General features: G+C 40.8%; 1 protein-coding gene across 3 annotated transcripts in view; it reads right to left on the bottom strand.

Annotated features, from left to right (window-relative positions):
- Positions 1-26,555, bottom strand: part of PTPRA (protein tyrosine phosphatase receptor type A) — a 142,334-nt gene that overhangs the window by 36,787 nt on the left and 78,992 nt on the right. For 2 of the 3 annotated variants that reach the window (XM_037044322.1, XM_037044323.1), the window contains 4 exons: positions 25,032-25,058; positions 6,657-6,741; positions 5,380-5,453; positions 5,015-5,151 (listed from right to left, as the gene is read on the bottom strand). In XM_037044322.1, coding sequence (XP_036900217.1) covers positions 5,015-5,151; positions 5,380-5,453; positions 6,657-6,741; positions 25,032-25,058 — 323 coding nt within the window. The remainder of the gene's footprint in view (positions 1-5,014; positions 5,152-5,379; positions 5,454-6,656; positions 6,742-25,031; positions 25,059-26,555) is intronic. The other variant, XM_037044324.1, reaches the window with a different exon arrangement.

Here is a 26,555-nt window from a genome sequence, read left to right as displayed (position 1 = left end):
GATAAAGAGAAAGGAACTGTCAGTCAATTTTCAGGATGGGAAAGAGCAAGCCACTCACGGTTTACAACTGTACAACAGTTGCAGTTGTATAGTTGTGATCACCTGGAATGCGTTTCAGCTGGTGGTAAAGGGGTAGGAGAGTCCCAACAAGAGGAGATGAGAATTGTCAAAACAGAGGAGTAGGATTACTTCTGACCATAGTAGGTAACAAAACAAGAACAAGCCCAGTTCCAACATCAAAAGCTCATCTCCACAAACAGCACAATACTCAGGGCCTTTCTATGACTCGCTGTGTATTTTGCTGAACCCAATGTTAACCTTTCAGAATTTTGCTGGTTGCTTAATATTAATGACAATGAAATTCTCATCTTTCCTGGACTAACATATGAAAGACAGGGCCTTAGGTGAAATGACTGAAATGACACTGAAAGGAAACAAGAGTTGTTGGAGAAGGCCAACTTCTAAAAATCTCTCTACTGCATCTTGCCTTCATGATGAAAATTTCTCTACAACCCAGCTCTCTCTCATGATGGATAATGAGCCATGCAAGCATAACACAATCTAGAGGGTAAAATACATAAACAGGGTAGAAAAGCAAAGAGGTGATAGAAGAATCTGCAGAAATTCAACGAGCTGGATCTTTAAAAATCATTTAAAAAGAGGGGGAGAGCGTAATTTCTGGATAAAGCCAAATTTATAATTATGGTATGGTTAACTAAACTTCCGAGTTAGTGTAACAGCTCAGGAAACTGGCCATAGCTCTAATGGTGGGCTAGGCTGGCCAGTGGAAACCTGTACTGAATGCTAGATTCAGCCAGGTAACAATGAAAAAGCCAGAAAGTTCTTGGCACAAAGTAAAGGAGATCAGTGTTACATGGAATCCAATGGACTCAACCTTCCTACTGATACCTTCACCATGTCCCTAATGAGATCAGTGCCTTGCTGCAGGGTGTACACTGGTGAGGAAAGCACTGGAATCTTTCCGAAGTGCTTTCCTGGCTGTCTTTACCAGGGAGAGACGCTGGTGGAAGGGACTGGCTTCAAGTTGGGAGTCCTGATCTTAGTGGGGTGGAAGGAGCCTCAGAGGCCACAGTCACCAGGGCTCAAACATCTCTGGTTGTAGGTAATTTGTTGTGAAGCTCCCAGTAATGAAAATGGGAGGAAGCCAGCCCAGGTCAGTTGAGGACATCTGACTAGACTGTCACCCTAGAGAAAGAGCCCCTTCACTCTCACTTGCAGGCCTGAGTCGCTTTACAGACCCAGAACCCTTCAATGATGGGCATAGGTAAGGAAGAACCCTGCCATAGCACATCAGCATTTATGTAACACGAACTATTGTCCTCATCTTCCTCTAAGAATCTGCAGCCGTGTATCAAGGTAACTTTACCAGGTAAAGGGCGATACACCATATGGGGTCTGGCCTTGAGCTAACTAATTCCTGGGAACTCAGAATGTCACTATTTTATGCTAGTTAGAATGGAGCTTTTGCAGGCCAGCTGATGCAAGGAGTTTTGGCCTGAATGGGCCTCATGTTAGGAACTATTTTTCCCAATGAATGGTTGGAACAGATCTCTATAGCAAGCAGAATACTCACACTGTTCCCTAAACCCTTTGGATACAGACTAATACAGCAGCAGGACCAAATGCAAGTTGCCGGAGCAGTAACCTCTATTTACCAAACGGTAAGTCCCTAGGTGAGTCACAGAGATTCTAAGTGCTATAGAAGACTTGAAAGTTGCAGGATAATGATAATACATTTATTTTAGTGGTGGCAGAAATGAATGCTCAATAATTCCTAGTATTAGCTATTCTGATGCTTCCTATTACTCCCCACACATACTACCAAATAGACTAGCACAAAAGACTGACCATTTTAAAGATGTCAGTAGATTATAACACATAAATCACGTGGAGCTGTGGATTTGAAGTTTCTTTTCCAGATGTCCTCTCCTTCTTATAGATTAACTTTACCCCTGGTCCCTGGAGTAGCATTACTAACGAAGCCAATGCATGTTTTTTTTCCTTTATGGTGCACAAAGGCTACATGAAGCAACTTCCCTTTCTCATGGCAGAAGCAGCCTCAGTGATGTCATTTGGACCTTTCTCTGCTGTGATCTGGTTTATTGGGATTTTGTCTCACTGTTTCACAGGACATCACCTTGAGAACCATGCTGATAACAAGCTGAGAGGACTTGAAGGGCAGGATGTTATATATATTAGATGCACATGCTGGGCATAAAAATAAAAATATAGTGGCCTGCCACCTCAGCCAAGTTTTCTCAAAGTCAAAGGCTTGCATATGTCAGGATATCCCCTATGGACAAGTTGCTGCTTCCCCCCACCCCCACCCTGGAGGAGGAGTCACACTTGTCAGACCATTTTGGATTTTGGAGACAGCATATAGCACTGCTGATGTCCTGCTTTGATGCATCTATGAGAGATCTGAAAAGAGAAGGCTCTCTAGCTAACCCATGCCACAGAAAAACCGGCAGAGTCTATGGGGCCCTAAGTGTCTGGTTAAGGTTGAACAGGAGAATCATACTGAAAAACCTTCAGACTTGAGGATAAGACTATGATCTCATCAGCAAGACCATGTTCCTAGCTTAGTGCTGGATTCTGGTAGTGAATGTAAGCCTGACCATGGGACTCTAGATAGTCAAACGACTTCAACTACCTATCATAAACTAAATATTATGTGATTCAATAAACCATAAATTTCAACATATCCAGCAGAATTCCACCACCTGCTGGAAGTGATGTGTACAGAATACTTGCCACACACCCACTCCCTTCAGTAGACACCTCTGACTTCCCAACGGTATCAACGGTTACCCGAAAAAGAAAAAATGCCTGGCCTAGTGTACAAATGGCTCTGTGAGATGTGCTACTCCATTTGGAGGTGGACTGCTGTGAGACAATCTGGTCAAAGGATGGCTCTGTGAGTATAAAAGAGAAATCCTTCCAGTGAACAGAACCTCAAGCAAGGGACCCCACTATCTATCTCTGTGGTCCCCGACCTTTTTGGCACCAGGGACCAGTTCGTGGAGGACAATTTTTCCATGGACGGCGGGGCTGGGGAGGGAAACAGGCAGCAGAGCTCAGGGAACTCGGATGGTAAGGCAAGTGAAGCTTTGTTTGCTCACTGCTCAACTCCTGCTCTCCTGCTGTGTGGCCCAGTTCCCAACAGGCCATGGACTAGTACCAGTCTTTGGCCAGAGGTTGGGGAGCCCTCATCTATCTCACTGGTGGTCAGGGTCTAAACCAATCCTTGAGTAATGTACAACTGGAACAAAAAAGATAGAAAATAGTTGTTTCATGCGTATGCTCACCAAAGGGATTTGCTAACAACCAAGGAGATATCGGTCAGCCCTTTCCCCTAATATCAGTGCTGGCCCAAACAGCCCATGAATACAGTGGCCATGGCTGCACAGCAGTTGGCTCTCACCACAATATCTACTGGATTTTCCTACTATGCCTCTAAGAATACCACCTGCATCCAGGCATTTACTGGAATGCCTTAGCATGGGATCTCAGTGAATATTACCTTCAAACAAAGATCTCATTTCACAGAAAAAGAAGTATGGCCATGGGGTCACATGCCCCATTACCCAGAAGAGCTGGCACTATGGACTATAGAACAGTAGAGTGTGTCTGTTAGAGATCTAGCTATGCTAAGGCTGGGATGCCATCGTGTGGGATGAGATAAACATTCTCAATCAGTAATGAGCAACAATGGTGCTGTTTTTTTCTCAACAGCCAGAAAAAAGGGTCCAAGTCATCCCATTAACTCTTGCCAAATAAATAGTCCCTTGCTTCACTTCTTGCCTCCCTCCCCAGCTATAATCCACATTGTAGCTAGTGACCTTCTCAGAGTGCAGATCTGACCACATCACTGTCTGTTCCCCTAAACCCTCCAGTGGTGGGGCAGATGAGTGGTGAGCTACACACCTAGCAGTCCCTCCCTTCCTCCCTGCTACTAGAGCTCCAATAATCTGGACTGGTCTCAGTCAGTTATAGTAAGCCTATTTATCCCTGGCTTATGATTGGTTTAGAAAGAAGCATGTGATAAGGGAAGTCTCCAGAGGATTTTTTGTAAAATTTTCCTCACTGATAAAAGGAGACACACAAGAAGAAACAGTCATCCTTTGTCCACTGGACCTTGTGATACTTCCATGTGCCCAGAACTGGGACAGCCATTTTGGTATCAGACGGGAGCCGGTCTCAGAGACAAAGCTGACACACGTGATTAAACTGAAAGGTGTGAAGGAGACTGAGAGTATACCAAGGCCCAAGTTGATAAATTAGCCCATTCTGGAACTGTCCCTCTACGTGCTCAAATCCATTCCCCTTTCCCTAATCATAACCACCTATGTCAACCTATCAGTACCTCTGGTACCCACGGCCGTTGCACCCTAACTGTGCTTCCTGCACCAATTCCGCTCTCCCGGAAGGCCATTCTCTATGTAGCAGCCAGTTGTTTTTCCAAGATATAAACTTAAATTCCCAAGATGAGACCTTTATTCTGCAGCCTGAGATAAGTCTTTATTTTCCACACTGAACTACTCCTTGTCTATGTAAGACACTCTGGGATCGCTATTCCAGATTTAAAAGGGGACTGTTTATACAGCCTCCTATTATTTTGCACCAGTCTTTCATGCCCTACGTTGCTGTTTGAACTTACAGAGTTATTTCTGTTCTGGTTCATAAACAGTGAGTTTGAATGTAGGGACTGGATCTGTTGCTCGCCAGCAACTCCTAGGCATTTAGCACATATTAGATGCTTAGTATTTACTAATCAATGTAGCAGATGAGATGATGAATGGATAGATGGATGGGTAGATAAGGGAGGTGAGGTAAATCCTTCATTTCCTGTCCATAATCACAATGAAAAGGAGTCAGATGAACTTGGTAAAAGTTTTCTCACCTCTTAATCCATTAAAAACCTGATTTCTCACCTAAGACCTTAGGTCTGCTTTCCTCCCTGCTGACACACCAGTCTCAGTAAAGAACTCACATTGAATTCCTCTCTGAAGAGCTTATTGTCATCAGCCATTCTCCGGTTAATTTCTTCTTCCAGCTTGTCCACGGGCAGGGGTGGATACTTCCTGTTGGTGCTTGGGGACCTGGCCAGAAGTGGCATGCTCTGTGGCTCTGCAGTGCACAAGGGGGAATGTTGGTTGGGGGAACATTGGTCAGGGGCCCTGGGAACCAGCCCTTCTCTGGAGACTAAACTGGGGACTCTAATTCATGGACTGAGCCTCCAAGAACTAGGGCTGGTCCCTTCAAGTCTTTTTATTTTTCCTACTAGGATAAGGAAACCCCTAATTTCTTGATTTTCTTCTTCATGAAGGTTCCCCATGACATTAAAGGGTTCCTTACCCACATCCTCAGTGCGGCCATTGGACAAGCGGAAAGAATTGGAATGGCTCCCAGCTTGCTTGTACTTCTTAAACCTAATGAGAAAATGTTCATAGTGAAAAACTAAGCACAGAGGCAGAAGAGACCAATCATTGGCTTTGTATTTCCACTTATCAATTCAGCCTTTCTAAGTTTCCTTTATCAAATAAACAGGCTCTTTTAGAGACAGGTTCTGCACATGCTGAGACAACTCCATTCCATGGTGCTCCTGCTCACCCTCAGCACACCAGAATCCAAGCCAGGTAACACCAGTATATTCTAGCCTGTGGCTGTGTGCAGCTCCAGTTCCAGAACTCATTGGAGATCATAGCCATACCAGGTGAAAAGGGGATGAGCGGGGAGAACACAGTGAGTGTGTGTGTGGAGGGGGAGGGGGGATCTGGGAGGGGATCCAGGAGGTGTGGTAGATAAACCTATCCATATCAAACAAAAATTCTGGTATTTTTCCAGTGCAACCAGGGAAAAGCCCAGAACTTCAGACTGGATGGGCACAGGTCTGGCCTCAAATTTCCTGCAGAATGATGGAGACATATGACAAATTATAGGGATGTACAAGGTTCCCCTCTCTTTATCCCCATAGAAGAACAGAAGGAACACACAGATCAGCTTAATCCAAAGATAAGGGCAGAGTTAAACCTAGTTAGTCAGGGCAGTAACACGAGCAGGAAGAGAACAAATACACTTCCGTCTTTTCTCCAGTGGGTTCCCCTTTCATGCTTTTGTTCCCTTGAATAGCATTATCTAGAGGACCCTGAGAGTCAGAAAGGGGAACCCTATATAACATGGTTTAATTCAGCATTCCAGGGTTTGGGAACATAGCCCCAGTCAGAAATAACGTAGGCCTTTCTTAAGCATAAAATCTCCATCAGGGCACTTTTAAGGGTTGCTTCAACAGGGCTGGATATGAAGACCTTAAACAGCTATCAGTAATAACACAGAATGTTCCTTCTTTCCTCAACCTCTAAACCACCATTCTGGACTTTAGGTTGGAGTGGAGTTGGGGGGCTTAACTTGAACAGGTGAAATCAAAGGGGTGGGAGCTGGGTCTTGAGGAAGACTATGAAGAGGTTTTGAACCATTTCTAAGTAGAACTTTAATCTTAGGAGCACTATCATGAGTCATTCCCCTATATCCTACTTATTGTCCTTATCCTGCTGTCTTCTGGACTGTGTGGGAGACCCTGAGGTTACTGAAATAAGAGTCCATGAGAATGCAGAGGCATTAGCTCATATGCTCACCTTAACATGTACAGAACTATGATTATAAACACGATCACTAGCAGAAAGGACAGGGCCACCATCACTGCAATAATTGGAGTCTTATCTGAAATTGAAAGAACAAAACATATCATTACCATTGTGTGCAAGAGAGGGCTCAAGGTGACTGCTCAGGGCATGGACAGAGCTACTGAGAGCGAGAGGAAGACACTTCCCACTGCTACCTCATCTCTGACCGATACATTTGTTTTCTATCTGTCCTCCTGCATTTGAATAAAAGCTCTTTGAAGGCAGACTGTGTTTTGTTCATTGTTGTAGAGCCTAAAACAGTGCTTAGTACGTAAAAAATGAATATTTGAAAGCATGAACACATCCAATCCTGATGTTAATCTGGGTACGAGGGCTAACAATGTACTCTCTCCCCAGCTTCAATGGGCTCCATCTAGAGGGAGATGGGAAAGAAAGGAAAAAGGATAATTTTCCAATTATAAACCCAAATGGTTTCCTGGCACAGAAAATACTGTTCCTGAGTAAAGCAAGGAGACATTATTAGATCCTCAAACACTATGTATCCAAAATGCTGGGTTCCCTTTTCTACCTCTATCCACAGCCACTTTTTATGAGAACCCCAACTGCAGCAATATCTGGCTGAGAGATATATTGGAAGGCAGGCCCTTGGATTTCCATTCCATAGGGTCTGGCTTCCTTTCCACCCAATACTTGTAGCCTTCTTTCTCATGGCAGCTGACCAAGTGCTGACTCATCCTCCTCTACTCTCGCGCCTCCATCACAAACTCTGCAACCAGCCTGAGTTTGTAACTATCTTCACTATTTTCCCTCCTACTAAAAGGGAGGATGAGTCCTTCCCATGTGAAAGTCAATGCTGTCACACATGCTATGGATTACATCCATTATTGTCACCTCAAAGACTTCTTGACTGACCTCATTTACCCTCCTCCAGTCACCAATAGCCCCAGGCTTCACAGTTAACTTCTCACAACATAGTCATTTTCTCTAATTCTTTACCCTCCAGGTACTCCTTATCCTCAGTGTTCCACTTAAACTGCTCATCAAAGACACCAACAAATAACATATTCCAAAATCCAATGGAAACATTCCCATACTCATTTGATTCAACCTCTTAGCAGCATTCATTAAAAAAATTAATGGACAAGCAATTGTATGCCAGGCACTGTTCTAGACCCTGGGAACAGAAAAGCAATCAAGCAGAGAAGTAACAAGAGAGTCTACATTCTGGAGGAAGGGGGGTACTGTTCATAAATAGTAAATACATTACTTCAGACAGGGATAAGTGCTATGAAGAAAAGAACAGCAGGACTGATCCAAGATGGTGGCAGAATAGGTGAAGGGACACTAACGTCCTCTCAGGATCAAAATGAAATTACAGCTCAATCATAGAACAATACACCTTAATAACTAACGGAAGACTAGCTGAACAGAAGTCTTATAACCAAAAATTTACAGAAGAAGCCACGTCAAGACTGGTAGGAAGGGCAGACATGAAAAAAGGGTAGGCCCTGCACCCATGTGCGTTAGCTGGTAATCTAGAGGGACAGCTCAGGTGCAAAGGTCTACTCTGAGGAGCAAGGGGTCTCAATGCCAGAGCTGGGAAGAGATGCTCATATATCATTGGCTAGGAAAATCATCAGGGATTCTGTCTGCCAGGGAGAGACAAAAGTGTGCTAGAAACCCAGGCACACAAAATGTCATCCACAGGCACTCACCCTGGGCTCCAGTGCAGAAAACGCAGCTCAGAGGGTTGTGTGGCTTTGGGGAGAAAACTAAATGAACAGCTGCCCAGGTTCCTATGCTGAGTGTGATATTCCTATCCTTTACTCATACCACCAACAGATGCCATCTCTCCTGGATTAAGCACTCCCCTCCACACTGTATCAGCCTAAGGGAATGTACTAGCCCCACTCTCCTGACTCCCTGTGGCCCTGCCATGCAGAGTTCCCCATCCTCTACATGGCTAAATCTTGGTATATTTTAGCCTGATAAACTCTGCTGGCTTCATTGTGACAACTCCCTGAGACCCTGCCCCACCACAAAAATCCCTAGGCCCCCAGTGGGTGGCAGCTAGCTTTGGTGTACACTGAGACTTTTGCTTAATAGCCTCAGATCCAGCAATGATGCCAAGTCTAAATCTGTATCAACTTGGTGAACACCACTCACCCCTCCCTAGTAACTTACTAAGAACTTAGCTCACACAACTCCTTAACAGGCAGCTGGTGGCAGATCTCAGGATGCCTTGGGCCTTTTGCTGACCTGCCCCCAGAGTTGGTGCTGGTAGAAGCCAGACTTGGTATGCAACTTGCCTTTTCCTATGCACACCCAGGCCAAAGGAGAGGCAACCACAAACTGGATCACTTTGTAGTTCCAAATGGGTAGCCCAGGGCCAGTCACAAAAGTGCCTGACACTGACCTGCACCCAAGAGGCCTCAGAATGAACACACTGGTGGCTTCAGACTGCATCAGAGCATGACCCAACTGGCTCCACAAATGGCACACCCAAAGGGAGTTCTAGGCAGGCAGCAGATCCTGCAGGGGTGAATTCCATGCACAGCTCATACACACTGTGGTTAGGGTTGATCCTTGTATCAGCTAGCCTGAGAGTCAACTCCACCCATGGATGTGCCAACAGCAATCAAGACTCAACTACAATGAGAGGGCTTATATAACCCACACAAGGCACATTTCTGGAGCACCTAGCACAGGTGATCAGGGAGACTACACCACTGAGCTCCAAAGATACATACATAAGGCTACAATACCAAGATGGGGCACACAGCACATCTACCTAATAACACAGAAACAAAAACAGAGAGGCAGACAAATAAGCATGCCCCAAATTAAAAGAGAGGAGAAATCCTAAGGAGAACTAAATAAAATGGAAGCAAGCGATCTGCATCATATACAATCCAAAACAATGATTATAAGGATGCTCAAGGAACCTAGGGGAAGAATAGATGAACTCAGTAAAACAAAGAGACAGCATTTTAAAAAAAGAGAAATCATAAAAAACCAGTCAGAAATGAAGAATATAGTATCTGAAATGAAGACTACACTAGACGCAATCAACAGCAGGTTAGATGAAGCAAAGGAATAAATCAGTGATTTGAAAGACAAGGTAGTAGAAAACAATAAGAGCAGCAAAAAGAGTTTAAAAAATGTGGATAGTTTAAGGGACTTCTAGGACATCATCAAGTGTAACAACAGCGGCATCATAGGTTACCAACAGGAGCTGAAAGAGAGCAAGAGACTGAGAACCTATTAAAGTAATAACTAAAAACTTCCCTAACCTGGTGAAGGAAAAAGATGAAAAAGTCCAGGAAGGCAGAGAGTCCCACATGCAAAAAGGCCCATACCAAGACTCATCATAATTACAATAGCAAAGGTTAAAGACAAAGAGAGAATCTTTAAAGTAGCAAGAGAAAGACAATGACCTACAAGGGAGCTCCCATCAACAGAAACATTGCATGCCAGAGGAAATGGTATGAAATATTCAAGGTGATAAAAAGCATAAACTTACAATCAAGATTACTTTACCCAGCAAGGCTATCATTTAAAATTGAAGGAGAAACAAAGAGCTTTATAGACATGGAAAAGCTAAAGGAATTCATTACCACCAAACTAATATTACAAAAATGTTAAAGGGTCTTCTTTTAAAAAAGAAAGAAAAGAGAGGAACATAACTATAAAGAATAAAGTGACAATAAATATGTACCTCTCAATAATCACTTTAAAGGTAAATGGATTAAATGCATCAATCAAAAGACACATAGGGTAGCTGAACGCATAAGAAAACAAGACCTCAACACAGGGTCATGTTTGCATGGAAATAATAAGTAATAACACAAGAATATACTCTGTGTTTCACATACTCACCACTGTAAACCTACTTTTGTCTCACCCTGTATATGCTGCCCACAAAAGACCCATGTCAGATGTAACTACACACCAGACTGAAAGTAAAGGACTGAAGACAGATCACGTAAACTGAAATGAAAGAGAAAGCTGGGATAGCAATTTACATTACACAAAATAGACTTTAAAACAAAGGCTGTAATGATACAAAAAAAATTACCTAATGATGAAGGGATCAATCCAACAAGAGTATACAACTCTTGTAACCATTTACACACCCAAAACAGGAGCACCTAAATATATAAAGCAAATATTGATGGATATAAAGGGAGAGATCTACAGCAAAACAGTCATGGTAGGGGATTTTAACACCCCTCTGACATCAATGGATAGACATTCCAGCCAGAAAAGAAACATGAGAAGAGTGGCCTTAAATGACATATAAGATCTGATAAATTTAATTGATTATTTTCAGAGCATTTCTACCCCAAAGCAGCAGAATATACATTCTTTTCAAGTGCACACAAAACATTTTCCAGGACAGATCACATGTTAGGACACAAAACAAGTCTCAATAAACTTAAGAAGACTGAAATCATATCAAGCATCTTCTCTGACCACAATAGCATGAAATAAGACATCTATTCCAAGAAAAAAACCCTGAAAAACATACAAACACACGGGGACCAAACAACATATTACAAAAACAATGAAAGGGTTAACAATGAACTCAAGGAAAAAAATTTAAAAATACCTTGAGACAAATGAATATTGAAACATAAAATAACAAAATCTATGGGACACAGAGAAATCAGTCTTAAGAGAGAAATTCATAGCATTACAGATCTACCTCTAGAAACAAAAAAATATCTCAACTAAACAATCTAATCTTGTACCTAAAGGAATTAGAAAAAGAACAACAAAGCCAAAAGTGAGAAAATAATTAAATAATAAATATCAGAGCAGAAATAAAGTAAATAAAACCAGAAATGAAAAAGAACATTTGATACCACAGAAATACAAAGAATTATAAGAAAATATTCTGAACAACCATATGGCAAACATTGGACAACCTGGAAGAAATAAGATAAATTCCTAGAAACATACAATCACCAGAGAAATGCAAACTAAAACTACAAAGAGATATCACCTCACACCTGTCAGAATGACTATCATCAATAAATCAACAACAAGTGCTGGTGAGAATGCGGAGAAAAGGGAACCCTAGTGCACTGTTGGTGGGAATGCAGACTCATGCAGCCACTGTGAAAACAGTATGGAGGGTTTGTGAAAAAAAATAAAAAATGGAACTGCTTTATGATCCAGTGATTCTATTTCTGAGTATTTATCTGAAGAAATCCAAACACTAATGCAAAATACATGCACCTGATGTTCATTGCAGCATTATTGACAATAGCCAAGTCATGGAAGCAACACAGGCGCCCATCAATAGATGAGTGGATAAAAAAGCTGTAATATACATATATATACACACACACACACACACACACACACACACATATATATGTATAATGGAATTTTACTTGGCCATAAGAAAGAATGAAATCTCACTATTTGCGACAGTACAGATGGACCTAGAGAGTATTATACTAAGTGATATATGTCAGTCAGAGAAAGACAAATACTGTATGATTTCACTTACATGTCAACTCTAAAGGACAAAATAAGCAAACAACACAGAAACAGACTCAAAGATACAGAGAACAGATTAATGGTTGTTGGGGGTGGGAACTGGGTGAAAAGGATGAGGGATTAAGAAGTACAAATTGCTAGTTGTAAAATAGTCACAGGGATACAAAATACAGCCTAGGAAATACAGTTAATATTTTAATAACTATGTACAGTGCCAGGTGGATACTGGAAATACTGGGGGGAGCCCTATGTGAAGTGTAAGAATATCCGAACACTGTGTTATACACCTGACACTCATCCAAAATAACACTGAGTATAAACTATAATTTTAAAAAATAAATAAAGCACCATTAATTTTTTTTAAAAAGAAAGGAACAGCAGCGAGTAGGGAATGATGGGTTAAAATGGGCAGTGGCTGGCTATTTCAGAATAGTCTGGGAAGGTGTGAAGTGGTTATGAGGTCTATATAATGTGAAGTAAACTATGCAAAGACCGAACAAAGAGCTTTCTAGGCATAGGAACAGCAAGCATCATAGCCTTTAGGAGCTTGGCAGGTTCAAGAAATAGCACAAAAACCAACTGTGATAAAGTGTGGCTGGAGAGGTAGGCAAGGGCCAGAAGACTTAGGGGTTTGCAGACCATGGTAATCAGTGGATTTAATTCTGAATGTTATAAGAAACATTAGGTAATTGGAGGGCTTTGAACAGGAGAGAGAAATAACTGGATTTACATTCTTTTAAAAGTTCAGCTAGCTATATGACTGATAAACAGCCATTATGAAGTGGGAGGTAATCTAGCAGAATATGGTCTTATGGATGCTAAGAACAGTTTTTCAGGAAGGAAGGAGTAATTGGCTCAATCACATATTACTGACAGATTAAGTAGGACGAAGACAGAGAAGTGAAAGTGAGTTTAAAGGGATACAGAGAAAAGGAGCAGCATGTGGGAGGGAGATGTGGGGTGGAAGTCTCTTTTTTAAGAGACGGAAGATATACTATACTTCTTTGTTGTTGACAATTTTCAACACACCCTGTTGTGCCTCTTATCTTAAAATGAGCATTCAAACTAGCTGATTACTCCCCTCTCTTTGAAGAACTTTACTCTCCTCCCTTCCACAACACAGCACTCTTCTGATTTTCCTTCTATCTCTTGGCTGCTCTGCCACATTTCCTTTGCTAGTTGCTCTTCCAACACCCGATCTTTAAAGGTCTGGTTTCCTCGGGGCTCTGTCCTTGGTACTCTTCTCTACACTCTATGAAGCTGATCTGATCAGATGGCTGTAAACAGAAATGATATGTTAGCAATTCCCACATGTGCATTGCTCGGTTAGACCTCTCTTCTGAGCTTATATGCCATCTCCACTTTAAATTTCACAGGCAATGCAAACTTGCTGCCTAAAATGTTTCCCTTACCATTCAATGAGCTAGCAATGACATCCATTCATCCTGTTGTTCAAGTAAGAAATATGGAACTCCCCTTGATTTCTTCCTCAGGCTTATCTTCTGTATCTAACCCAGATGCAAGTGATATGTTTTCAGGGTAAAACAAACGCCTTAGATATGTTTGTCTTTTTTCCATTCTGTTACCATCACTATAGTCTAAATCTCTATCCTATCTCATCTGGATCACAGTAATAAGCCTCTGTCCCCTGCAAAGCAGGAAGAGTAATCTCTAAGAAAGCAAATCAGATTGTCTCCCTCTCATGTAAATCCTTTGGATGGTTTCCCAAGCCCTTAGAAGGAAATCTAATATTCTTGCTGTGGCCCATAACAACCTCCCCCAGCCCTTGCTTACTCTATCTCCTGCCACTCTTTTCTTGCTCATTAAACTTCAGCCACTAGTGTCCTTCCATACTGAGTTCCTTCCTTTCTTAGGCCTGTGAATGCGTGATTCCTTCTGCTTTTACATTGCCTCCTTCCATCTTTGCCTGGATAATTCCAAGTCATCTAGTTTTCATTTTAAGTGTTACTTTTCCTAGAGAAATCTCTTCTGCTTCTTAATACTAAATTATGATCCTAAATCTGTGTTCCCTTTTCTCTAAAATTAGTTATTCTGAAGATCAAGTGAGATTATCCATGTAAAGTCCTTGGCACAGTGACAAGCACATGACGAAGTCTGTCCAGAAAAAGTCCAGCCATTGCTAACGTACTGAGAATGGTTTGTACCACATCCATGTAACCTGGCAGGCAAGAAGAGTGGACTGGAAATGCATATACATGAACAATGATGACTTCACTGTAGTAGTCATGGGAGCAGTGGACACTATTGAGTGAGCATGTGTACTGTGTGGCCTTTGCATTCAAAATGACTGAGCAAGTAAAGCAATGAACTGGCATCAAATTTTGCATTAAGCTTGAACATTTCTCTGCGAAACTATATGCATGATTCAGAAGGCCACAGCTACAGGCAACTGGTAACTGGCAGCTTCATCATAACACTGTGCCTGCTCATGAATCACATCTTGTGCAGAATGTTTTTGTGAAACATCAAATCACCCAGGTGACATGGACCCCTACAGCACAGATTTGGCATCCTGTGACTTCTGGCTTTTCCCAAATTAAAACCACTTTTGAAAGGGAAGAAATTTCAGACCATCAATGTGATTCAGGAAAATACAATAGGGCTGCTGATGGTGATTGGGAGGATTGTGTGAGGTCCCAACAGGCCTACTTTGAAGGGGACTGAGGTATCATTGACCTATGTACAATGTTTCTTGTATCTTGTATCTTCTTCAGTAACTGTCTCTATTTTTCATATTACATGGATGGACACCTTCTGAACAGACCTCATATTATACACTCAATCAATGTTAGCCAGGATTGTCTTTATTATTCTCACAGAGTACTCTGTTATTTTCCTTGATATTGCCTCTGTTATTACCTCTCACACTTTGTAATTTTATATATATATACATATATCTCTGTGTGTGTGTGTGTGTACATTCATTTGAGTTTAGTTGATTAATGAGCATCCCTTCTTTAAACCACAAATTCTATAAGGACAAGCACTACATACCTGCTTTGTTTCTCACCATATACCTAAAAGCTAATACAGAATTTCAGCCACTGTTGGCAATAAATACTGGGCTATACTGAGTGAATGGATAAGCAAATTAATGATTGATATATCACTAAACATATCTTTATTAAATGCCAATCAGAGGGCTGTATAGCAAGTATTAAAAGAATTTAAAACATCTAGCTTGAGATATTTTATGACGAAGTCTAAAACATCCCTTGAGATGGTTAGCTGAATCGATAATTTTACTTATTTCTCTTCCCAAAAGGACACTGAAATAATATAAGAAATATAAACATACTAATGAACTAAAAGCATTTTGAGAAGGCAGCAAAGGATGACATCAGTAGACCAAAAACTCTGAGAGATTTATGGGAGGCAAAACAGATGGGATTGGACTGCCGAAGAGACCTATAGGAGCCAAAGAACCTGTATTTGAAAGGTAAGTACTGGTGCTAATAGTCAGCCTGGAAACACATCAAGCTCAGATTCAACTGGGAGTTGGGATGAAAGTGAGCACTGATGTAGGAGGACGGTATTTAACCAAAGGCTTGCCAAAGCAGAATCAGTACACCCACAGGCTGAGTAACAAGCAGTGGTGTCTCATCCAGGTTCAGCTGGAAAAACAGGGCTCTATCAAGAGTGGGGGCAGGAGAGGTTGGCACAGAGTGCTGATTATTCTTCTTTAAAAAATGCTGTGTGTGTATTTAAACTTTTTATTATGGGAGACTTATACAAGATTAAAGTGAACACTACAATGTACTTATCCTTCACTTCAACATTACCACTATATGCCAGTTTTTTAAATCTATACCAGGGTTTTTCAACCTTGCACTAATACAGTTTTGGGCTAAATAATTCTCTGTTGTGGGGAGCTGTCATGGGCACTATAAGACGTTTAAGAATATACCTGGCTTCTAGCTACTAGAAGATGCCAGGAGCAAACCAATTGTGGTGACCAAAAAAATCATCTCTAGACATTGCCCAACTGTCCTCTGAGGGAAAACTGCCCTGAGTTGAGAACTACTGCTCCATACCCGTCCCACTGGGGTACTTTAAAGCAGATCTGGGACTTTCCACAGCAACTGTAATAACTTTAGTGTGTAACACTAAGAGATAAGAATTCTTAACACAGACTTCCGCCAAGATGGAGGCGTAGGTGGAAACACTGTGCCTTCTCCCACAACCAAGTTTGAATACAACAAATGTTTGGAGAACAAAGACACAGCCAAAAGAACAGAAAATTGAACTATACGGAAGTCCAACAACAACGTTCCGTTCTACAGGACTGGTAAGAGGGGCGGAGCCAGCAGCAGAGCAGGGTTGGGCAGGAAGGATCCCCCAACCACAGACGCCAGGCATCCGGGGTAGCGAAGGCGGACCTTGTGAGGGTTTAGGGCAGCGGGAGTGAGAAGTGAGACGGACTGCGCAGCCCCCAGCAATGGCTGACCACGGTCGCACATTTGCGAGCAGTGGGGCGAATTGCGAGGCGGTGGCAGCAGGAGGAAGCGGAGGGTGCTTGCCATTGCCTTCCTTTGGCCCCGCCCCCACATACAGCGTCACAACCCAGCGACTGGGTCGCCTGGCCCTGGTGAACACCTAGGGCTCTGCTCCTGATATGTAACAGGCACGAACAATCCAAATTATGGCTCAAGAAGAACTCAAAGCCCCAGAGCCCATAACTCTAGGCAAACAAGAGATTGCCAGCCTCTCAGATGCACAATTCAAGACACTGTTTATCAGGATGCTCACAGAACTGGTTGATTATAGTCACAAATTAGAGGGACATATGAAGGCTAAACTAACTGAAATGAAGGGAAATGCACAGGAAACCAATAGTGATGGAAAGGAAACTGGGACTCAAATCAAGGGGGTGGACCAGAAGGAAGAAAGAAATGCCCAAACAGGAAAAAGTAAAGTTACAAGAATGCAAAAAAATGAGGAGAGGATTAGGAACCTCCAGGACATCTTTAAACGTTCCAACATCTGAATTATAGGGGTACCAGAAGGGGAAAAGAAACAGCCATGAGTGGAACACTTATTTGAACAAATAATAGAGGAGAACTTCCCCAGTCTGGCAAAGGAAACAGACTTCCAGGAAATCCAGGAAGCTCAGAGAGTGCCAAAGAAGTTGGACCCAAGAAGGAACACACCAAGGCACATCATAATTACATTAGCCAAGATTAAAATGAAGAAGAGAATCCTAGAAGCAGCAAGAGAAAAGGGGACAGTCACCTACAAAGGAGTTCCCATCAGACTGTCAGCGGATTTCTCAAAAGAGACCTTACAGGCAAGAAGGAGGTGGAAGGAAGTATTCCAAGTCATGAAATCCAATGACCTATATCCAAGATTGCTTTATCCAGCAAAACTTTCATTTAGAATGGAAGGGCAGATGAAGTGCTTCTCAGATAAGATCAAATTCAAGGAGTTCATCATCACCAAGCCCTTATTATATGAAATGTTAAAGGGACTTATATAAGAAAAAGAAGATAAAAAATAGGAACAGTGAAAGGACAGCAAACTCACAGTTACTAACAACCACACCTAAAACAAAAGCAAACCAAGAGGACAGCTAGATCTGGAGCAGAACCATAGAAATGAAGAACACATGGAGGGTTAGCAACAGGGGAGTGGGAGGAGAAGGAGGGAGAAGAGACAGAAAATAAGTAGCATAGACAGTAGGTAAAAAATAGATAGGGGGGAGGGCAAGAATAGTGGGGGAAATATAGAATCCAAAGAACTTGAGACACGTGGGCATAAACTAAAGGAGGGAAGGGTGGGGGAGGGGGTGTGTAGGGTGGAGGGGAATGAAGGGAGGACTAGAACAACTGTAATGGTATAATTAATAAAATATATTTTTAAAAAAAGATTCTCTAAAAAAAAAGAATTCTTAACACAATCACACCACCATTACCCCTCCTCAAAAGCAACACAAATCCCTTAAAATAATCTAATATTCAGTTACTTTCTAAATATCCCTGATTGTCTCATACCCCTTTTTTTCTTTTGGTTAGAACTGACATCCAGAGAGGATCTATATACTGCACATGATTGCTCGGTACACTAAGTCCACAAAGCGTTTCCTGGGGCACTGAAGACAGAGATAGTTCTAGGAAGCCACAAGAGATGAGAGGGAAAGATAAAATGTAGCTCTGCCTGGAGGATAACTGTGTCCAACTTCCTAATTCATGACTGAACCCCTAATTTAGAATATGTCCCTCTTTGTCCTCCTCAAGGGACAACTACTGTGAGTACAATCCAGTCCAATAAATGTCCCAGAGCAAGCTTAACCACAGCCATACAGGTGACCTTCACAAAAACCAAGGACAGCAATGATAGTCCTGGGAAGAAGAGGTAAAATGAAAAATAGAATAAATCTTTAAAAAATGTACTGCAATTTGTGCAAGAGACCACTGTTAATTTTTTTAAAAGCCACACTATAAAACAAGGAGCAATCTCACACCTGTCAGGATAGCTACTGTTAAAACAGCAACAACAAGAACAACAGAAAACAGCAGGTGTTGGCCAGAATGTGGCAAAATTGGAACCTTGTGCACTGTTGGTGGACACAGTACACAAAAGAATAAAAATAAAATTAGCACATGAAGCCCAAAGTATTTAAAGCAGGGTCTTGAAGCCCCAGCCAGTATGGCTCATTTGGTTGGGCATCATCCCACAAACCAAAAAGCTGCTGGTTCGATTCCCAGTCAGGGTACATGCCTGGGTTGTCCCTGTGATCATGTACAGAAGGCAAGTAATTGATGTTTCTCTCCCTCTCTTTCTACCTCCGCTCTCCATTCTCTCTCTTAAAAAAAAGTATAAAGCAGAGTCTTGAAGAGATATTTGGACACCCATGTTCATAGCAGCATGAACATGGTGCTCCAGTCTCAGTCTTAGAGATAGGCTCAGGATAAAGTCACCCTTCTAGGGCTCCTCTCAAACTGGAGAGACTTCATCCTCTCCTCATGTTCAGGCTTGTCTTGGTCTAGGTCCTCTGGAGACGCAGCCTTGCATGATGGTGCAGGCAGGTGCAAGCAAGACAGGCACACTGGTCCAGTCCTTGCTGCCTGCTGCCCCAATCCATTCTAGCAAAATTCCACTCTCTAGATTTAGGCCAGGGGTCAACATTTCAAAAATATTAAAATGGTGTTTTGGGACTACAGATATTTGTTATAACCCCTTTCCAAGATCAAAAGGTCATATTATTCTAAGGGCTCGTAAGTAGACAGGTGAGTCACCTAAGGACTTAGACATACCTTAGTCAATTATAAAGATAACCAGTGAAATTAAGCCCATGCTCCTCTAGCCTTATGCTAAGGCCCATGTACTTGTCTTGTTTCCACACTTTTCAGTAGAAGTATTTATCAACTCACAAAGGCAGAAATGTAATACTGTTTTAAGTGCTTCCTGTTGGCTTTAAAAACAGCAAAAGTTACCAGGTTGCCTTAAGGGGCCAAACCACTGGTCTGAGCACAATCACTTGTTAACTAGGGACAAATTACCATTCAGAAGCCTTAATTTATATTGCCCATCTACCTTCCCTATGGCCTCTGGAGTTACAGTTCATTAAAAAAACCATCTGAGCATGTTACTTCCTTCCTTACCATCATCAGGAGATGCCCTGGCTCCTGAGCTCAATGTCCCACTAGGCCCATTCTGCTGGGGGGCTACCTCTGGCTACTCCCCATCTCATGCACACCAACTGTGCACCGTTCCTCAAACACACGATTTGCTCTTTTGTGTCTCCTTGCTTTTATCCTATTAGGTGCATCCTCATTTTCTTCAGTTACCATATTAATTTAAACTGCCCAAAGCTCACCTCTGTGCCTTGTTCCCACTCTCCAGGTACAGCAATAAGTCTTTTAAGCTCTCTCACAGAACTTTATATGTTATATCCAATAGCATGTAGCTGAGTGGACTTTTTGGTTCTTGGTGATCACATTTCTTCCATGAGACACTTTTCTTTCTGGGATCCTGAGCATTCAACAAGTGTTGAATGAATACATTATTAAAGGTGTTTTTAGGGAAAGCTGTCATAATGGAGGTCACAATAATAATGTCGCTTACTATGATAATACAAAAATACCTCTTTAACCAAGAATGTTGACCCCTTTCTAGACTGCAATGCTAGCAGAGTATTGAAGGAAAAAGATGGGGGAGCAGGTGATCTAATCTGATAGCTGAGAAACTTTAAGAAGCCTCTGGGACTCAGCAGAATCCCAGTTCAGTAGAACTGGGTTTGTCCTGTCCAGTTCTAGAACTTTGTAGCTCAAGGACTCCTTCACACATATTAGGAGAAACTATTTTCAGATTTGCAAAAAAAGTTAAAGAAAAGATTATAGCAGGTCCTCGATACAAATAACGCTGTTTCATTCAATGTCATTTCATCATAGCATTGATGCTATAGTCTAGGAACTTAGTTTTGTTATACATAGCAGAACCTATCGGTAGTGTTAAGGACTTAATGTACAGCTAAAATAATTTCAAGTATGGTTAACAGCTTTATCCAATGTTCTTTTTTCCTCTTCTTTTTTGTTGTTCAAGTAGAGTTGTCTTCATTTTCCCCCATCACTCCCCTTCCACCCCACAGTGTTCTTGCTCTTTAACAAATATCAGTTATAAGGTCTTCATGTAAAAATCCTATTATAAAAAAACGATTAAAATAAAAAGTAAGTTATGGAGAGTTTTGTTTAAAATGTGCAGGGCAGAATGTTAGGTAATGTCTACAGTTGTGCTGGCATGTTTGGTTGCTAGATGACCTTGCCTTAGGAGCTGCCTTGCACATCAGCCTCTAGGAACCCCAGGAGTATCCTTGTTTCTGCGAGTTCTGAATGAATGGCTAAGACTCCTGATCTCCTTAGCCTGCCATCTAATAGTAATAGTAACAGTGGAGATAGTAGTAGGTAGCAATGTAACAGAAACACTTGCTAAGCAAGGCCACATGCCAACCTAGCACTAGGCCAAGCACTTTGTGTTACTTCATTCTTCACAATAGCCCTATAAAGAAAACTCTGTTCCTGTTTGCAAATGGTTGAATTTGGAGGCTCAGGGAAGGTAAACACCCATCCCACCCTGCTGGTAACTGGTAGAGTCAAGAACACACAAACCCAGGTGGTTTAGCTCCAAAGCCCATGCTTTTTAAAACCACTACATACACTGCCTCTCCAAATATTCCACTATGCCACTCACTCCCCAGCTTGCATACATATATTAAAATTACTCAATAGCATTTTCTTAGATGGAAAAATCTTTATTTATGAATGGGAGAATGCATCACTATCTTGCTCAAACTTCATGGGAATAGTAGTAGATGTTACAGATTCTCCTTGAGGACCAAAGAACCCATTCTCCCAGCTTCTGGGAGGATTAGTAGTTAATGGCTCTCAGCCAAGTTCTTCCCTAGGAATTACTCTTGACCTAAGAGAGTAGCCTGACCCAGAGGAGAAGCTCCCCCTACCCCCAATTCCAGCTCTAAAGCTTCCTGTGGGACCGGCTGAGGCCTTTGCTGCCTTTGCTCTCATTGACATCTCATTTCCTCTCTATACCCAATAATACTACCTTGACTGCCTCACAGGTGCCATAGAGAGAAAATACTTCCCAATAAACTTGCTGCATGCAAATCTCTGTCTCAGAGTTTGTTTTCCCTAGAACAAAACTAATAAAATTGAGATGCAAAACTATGCGAAGACTAAATAACAGCTAGAGAGTATACTCATGACCACTGTCTTCATGGTAAAGAGGTACTTGGTAGATACTTGGTAGATAATGCCAGAAGTGAATTTATGCATTACTATGTATTACATAAATCATCCAAAGTAACAACAGTAAAAATGTTTTGAAAAACAAAAAACAAAATGATGAACTGGTAACAAAAGGACAAATATTGTATGATTCCACTTAAATTAGGTACCTGGAATACTGAAATCCATAAAGACAGAGAGCAGAATGGTGGTTATCAGGGACTATGGGAAGGAGAAATGGGATAAGTGTTAAATGGGTCACAGAGCTGCAGTCTGGGATAACAAAAAAATTCTGGAGATGAAAGGTTGGCGGTGGTTGCACAACAACATGAATGACACTGACCTACACAGTTAAAATGGCAAATTTTATATATATATATATATATATATATATATATATATATATATTTTAAAAGATTTTATTTATTTATCTTTAGAGGGGAAGGGAAGGAGAGAAGGAGAGAAGCATCAATGTATGGTTGCCTCTCGTGCGTTCCCTGCCAGGAACTGGCCTGCAACCCAGGCATGTGCCCTGACTGGGAATCGAACCGCGATCATGTGGTTCGCAGGCCTGCGCTCAACCCACTGAGCTCCGCCAGCCAGGGCTATTTTTATATATTTTAATCACAATTAGAACAAAAGCTGGTTTTATCAATGCATTCAAAATATATTCCAAAGTAATTTGGAATACATTTTAAAAAAATATATACACAAGAAAATATCAGTTCTTGGACTTCAAAAGAAAGGAAGGAAAGTTGCCTGTCTCCCTTCCTCTCCTTTTCTTCCTTTCTGCTTTGACAATTCAAACACCAGTCATGCCTTGGCCAGTGTGGCTCAGTGGGTTGGAGCACCCTCCCATAAAGGTCGCAGGTTCAATTCCCAGTCAGGGCACATGCCTAGGTTGCAGGTTCCTCCTGTTGGGGTGAGGTCCGGGTGCATAGGAGAGGCAACTGATCTTAGATGTTTCTCTCTCACATGGATGTTCCTGTGGCACGCTCTCTCCCTCCCTTCCCAGCCACTGCTGTTCAAAAGCATCACAAAGGCCAGTACGTAAAAACTTAAGTGAATCCACACAAAAATGATTTGCTCAGCGAACCCATTATAATGCAAATATTTCTAAACAATTGCCTCATTTCTCAAAAAGCATTTGTCTTTAAATACTGAATGTGACATCAAAATTCACAGCAAGACTGCCCTGACCCAGGCTAGTCTCAGTTGGCTGAGCACTATCCCATGGAGCAAAAAGTCAATTCCCTTTCAGGGCTTACACATAAGCCAACAGTTGTCCCCAGTTGGGGCTTGTGAGACAGGCAACCAGTTAATGCTTTTCTCACACACTGATGTTTCTCTTTCTCTCCCTAAAAATTAAAAAAATTTTTTTCTAATTTAGAAAAGAAAAGAAAGTTTGTTTAATAAAAAAAGTTTTTATAGCAATACAATAAGATCTGCTCTGGTAAAATCGTCATTACATATGGGGCTTTAGCAACTTATGAGAATATGTATACCTCTTCATTTTCCTGTTTGATCAAAGGTAATAATACAAAATTAATTTTTTAATTTACAAGGAAATTTATTACTTTAGTATGTCACAGCAATAATCTTTATAATTAGTGAAATTTTATTTCTTCTTGATCACAATATTGAAACTATTCAAATCCATATTAGTTACCTAGGTAAAATAGGGATATAACTGGGGCAAGAGAAAGGCTGAATATTGAGAAAATAAACACTAAGCAGAAGAAATCACAGATCTCATGTTTAATGTTGAAGCCTACCACGTTGTCTTTCAACTTTATTGTAAGATTGATTAAAAGAACAGTTTTAGGGAGAAAATATCAGTATCTGCTCCAATGTAAATTTATAAACTTATACATTGTAGTCAGAACCTGGTAAGAGAGCAAGAATAGCCAGGATACTGCATTTAATCCAATCTACTTCCTAAATTTAGGGAGGGAGAGCTCGAAAGTTGAGGGAACTCCATACACAGCATGGTGATGCCTTATTATTCCATACCAAATATGGTGGCAGATGGACAACACATAAAGGATTAGAGTAACTACTTTGCCTTCTTTCTTTAAGATTTTATTTATTTATCTTTATAGGGGAAGGGAAGGAGAGTGGGAGAGAAATATCAATGTATGGTTGCCTCTAGTGTATCCCTTGCTTGGGAACTGGCCTGCAATCCAGGCATGTGCCCTGACTGGGAATTGAACTATGATCCTTTGGTTCATGGGACCGTGCTCAATCCACTGAGCTACACCAGCCAGGGTCTACTTTTCTGATTCATATGCTCCCTACTTAAAGGGACTTCATAAGCCTTCAAATGTTCCATTACTTAATTATGCAGGAAAAAAATGTGCACAGTTTAATGGAATCAGAAAAAAATACCTCAAAAAGTCTCATCTGATAAAAATAAAAAATCATGATGAGAAAGATTGTTTCACAGATTAACATTTTCTAAACTTAAATGCAATTTTCATTTCTTAGACTGTTAGATGATTTTTCTCTCTCTTATGCTTTTTGCAGCTCTACTGTTGTCCTAGGCAAAACGCGCCACTTCTACAGATGGGAACCCCCATCCTTTGTTCTCTGGTGATCAGGGATTTGGCAGTATTGCTTAGACCGCTGACACAGCATCTCCAGTCATAGCGGCTTTACGCTAAAAGGCTGAGAATCCATAAAATCTATATAAAGTGACAAAAGGTCAATATTTTATACAGTAGGGTAAAACAACACAAAGGCAGAGGTTGTTTAAAGGTAACTATGGCCTAGAAGTGAGTAATTAACTATGGAGTATAAATTATGGCCTAATGTCACCAAAGATTAATAAGGTGACATGATAAAGATAGTTGTTTTATTACTTGATAAAATGCATCATAGCTATTAGAGTCTATAATCTAATTTAAATACATAATGAGTACTTGCTTCTGTTACTCTTTTCTATGAGGTTAATATGAAAACAAGTTAAGGAAAAGTACACATATAACAGTCACGGATGCACGAAGTTACCATAGACTGTGAACAAGAAAGATGACATATTATACAAAATGACGTATTATACACTGTAAACGGGTTAGGCATAAGGTGAGTGGCTCACCTTTTTTCTCCTTGGAGTCAGAATTACCTGTATTAACAAGTGAAAAATAGAAACATTCACTCAAATTAAAGAAAAACATTACTATCAATCGAAAGTAAGACAAAATAAACTCTAGGAACACAGATACTTTACTCTTTGTATATACTGGAGCTAGAATGAGGCACCCTCAACAACTGGGGAACAAGACTGCCCAGATTCACTAAACTTTAATCAGTGGTTTGTCCTTCCCTGTGAGTATAAAAACAATGCAGTATCAATAGTCATAAAAAGTACAAGAATATAAGGAGAAATACAAACAATGGTATCAGAGGTCTTTATGTCTTTTAGGTCATTAAAATGCAACAGCACATAATTAAGGATATGAAAGACCTAAATGATAACAAGCAATAAAATCTAATTGGTATAGACCAAATTCTATATACTAAAAGGAAAAAACCTTTTCAAAGGCTTATGGAATATCCACAAGCCCTTATAAATTCCCTGCAGTAGAAATAATACAGACACTATTCTTTTATGATAATACAGTAAAGCTAGATTTAACAAAGAAATACTTGAAAATTAAACGCAAAACCAAATTGCAAAACACCTAAAAAATAAAATCAGTCTTGTGGCAAAATCCACCAATTCTCTCCAGTATCAGTCTCCTCCTTCTCTTGTCTTTGGTACAGAACACGTTTTGTTTTCTTAGCAAGTGCAAAGCTAGTCTAGCTAGAGACTACATAGCTGAGACTCCTTTGTGTTGTGTAGGAGTCACATGAAGAATTCAAGCCAATGGGATCTGAGCAAAAGTGATGAAGGCAACTTCTGGTTATATCCCTTGCAAAAGAAATAAATAAATAGTCTCCATTGCCTCTGTTCACCCTTCCCAGGGGCTAAATCCAGAACCCAATGATGAGAGACACCTTTAACCAAACAGATGAGAACAATTTTGTCGGAATGATAGAGCCACAAGAAATCAGGAACTCGGTTATAGATGAGGCAAAGTCCCCTGTCTACCTCTAGAATGTGGACAGGGGAGAGAAAGAATTTTAATTTAATTAATTAATTAAACTTTTGTCTTAATTCTAGTCACTGAATTTTAGTATCTTTGTCAGAGTAGCTTAGACTGCATCCTAACTAATACAAGTACCTACAGGAACACTCACAGGATATGGCTAAAGCTCTGCTTACAAATAACTCATAGAATTAAATATATTAATTAACTGGGAAGAATAAAAAACAAACAAATTAAGCCTTCAATTCAGGAAGACAGAAAAAGCACAAAATAAATGTAAGAAGTGAGAAAAGGAATAAGAATAAAAATGAAATCAGTAAAATAAAAAGTGAAAAAGACCAAAGTAATAAATATACAATAGCAGGTTCTTAGGAGGAAAAAAAAAGCAATGAAACAGATAAATGGGTAGCCAACCTAAACAAACAAACAAACCCTTATATACATAACATAAATATTCATAGCTATGTAAGAAATTAATCCTAAGAGATGACTTTTCCTTAAATCTATTCAAATAACTTTGAAAACATGAA

Source organism: Sturnira hondurensis, unplaced genomic scaffold (assembly GCF_014824575.4).
Source record: "Sturnira hondurensis isolate 20B ecotype Veracruz unplaced genomic scaffold, ASM1482457v3 Scaffold0004136, whole genome shotgun sequence".
In the NCBI taxonomy this organism is placed as follows: domain Eukaryota; kingdom Metazoa; phylum Chordata; class Mammalia; order Chiroptera; family Phyllostomidae; genus Sturnira; species Sturnira hondurensis.
The sequence above is the reverse complement of the archived record's forward strand: the minus strand, read 5'-3'. Positions and strand labels throughout refer to the sequence as shown.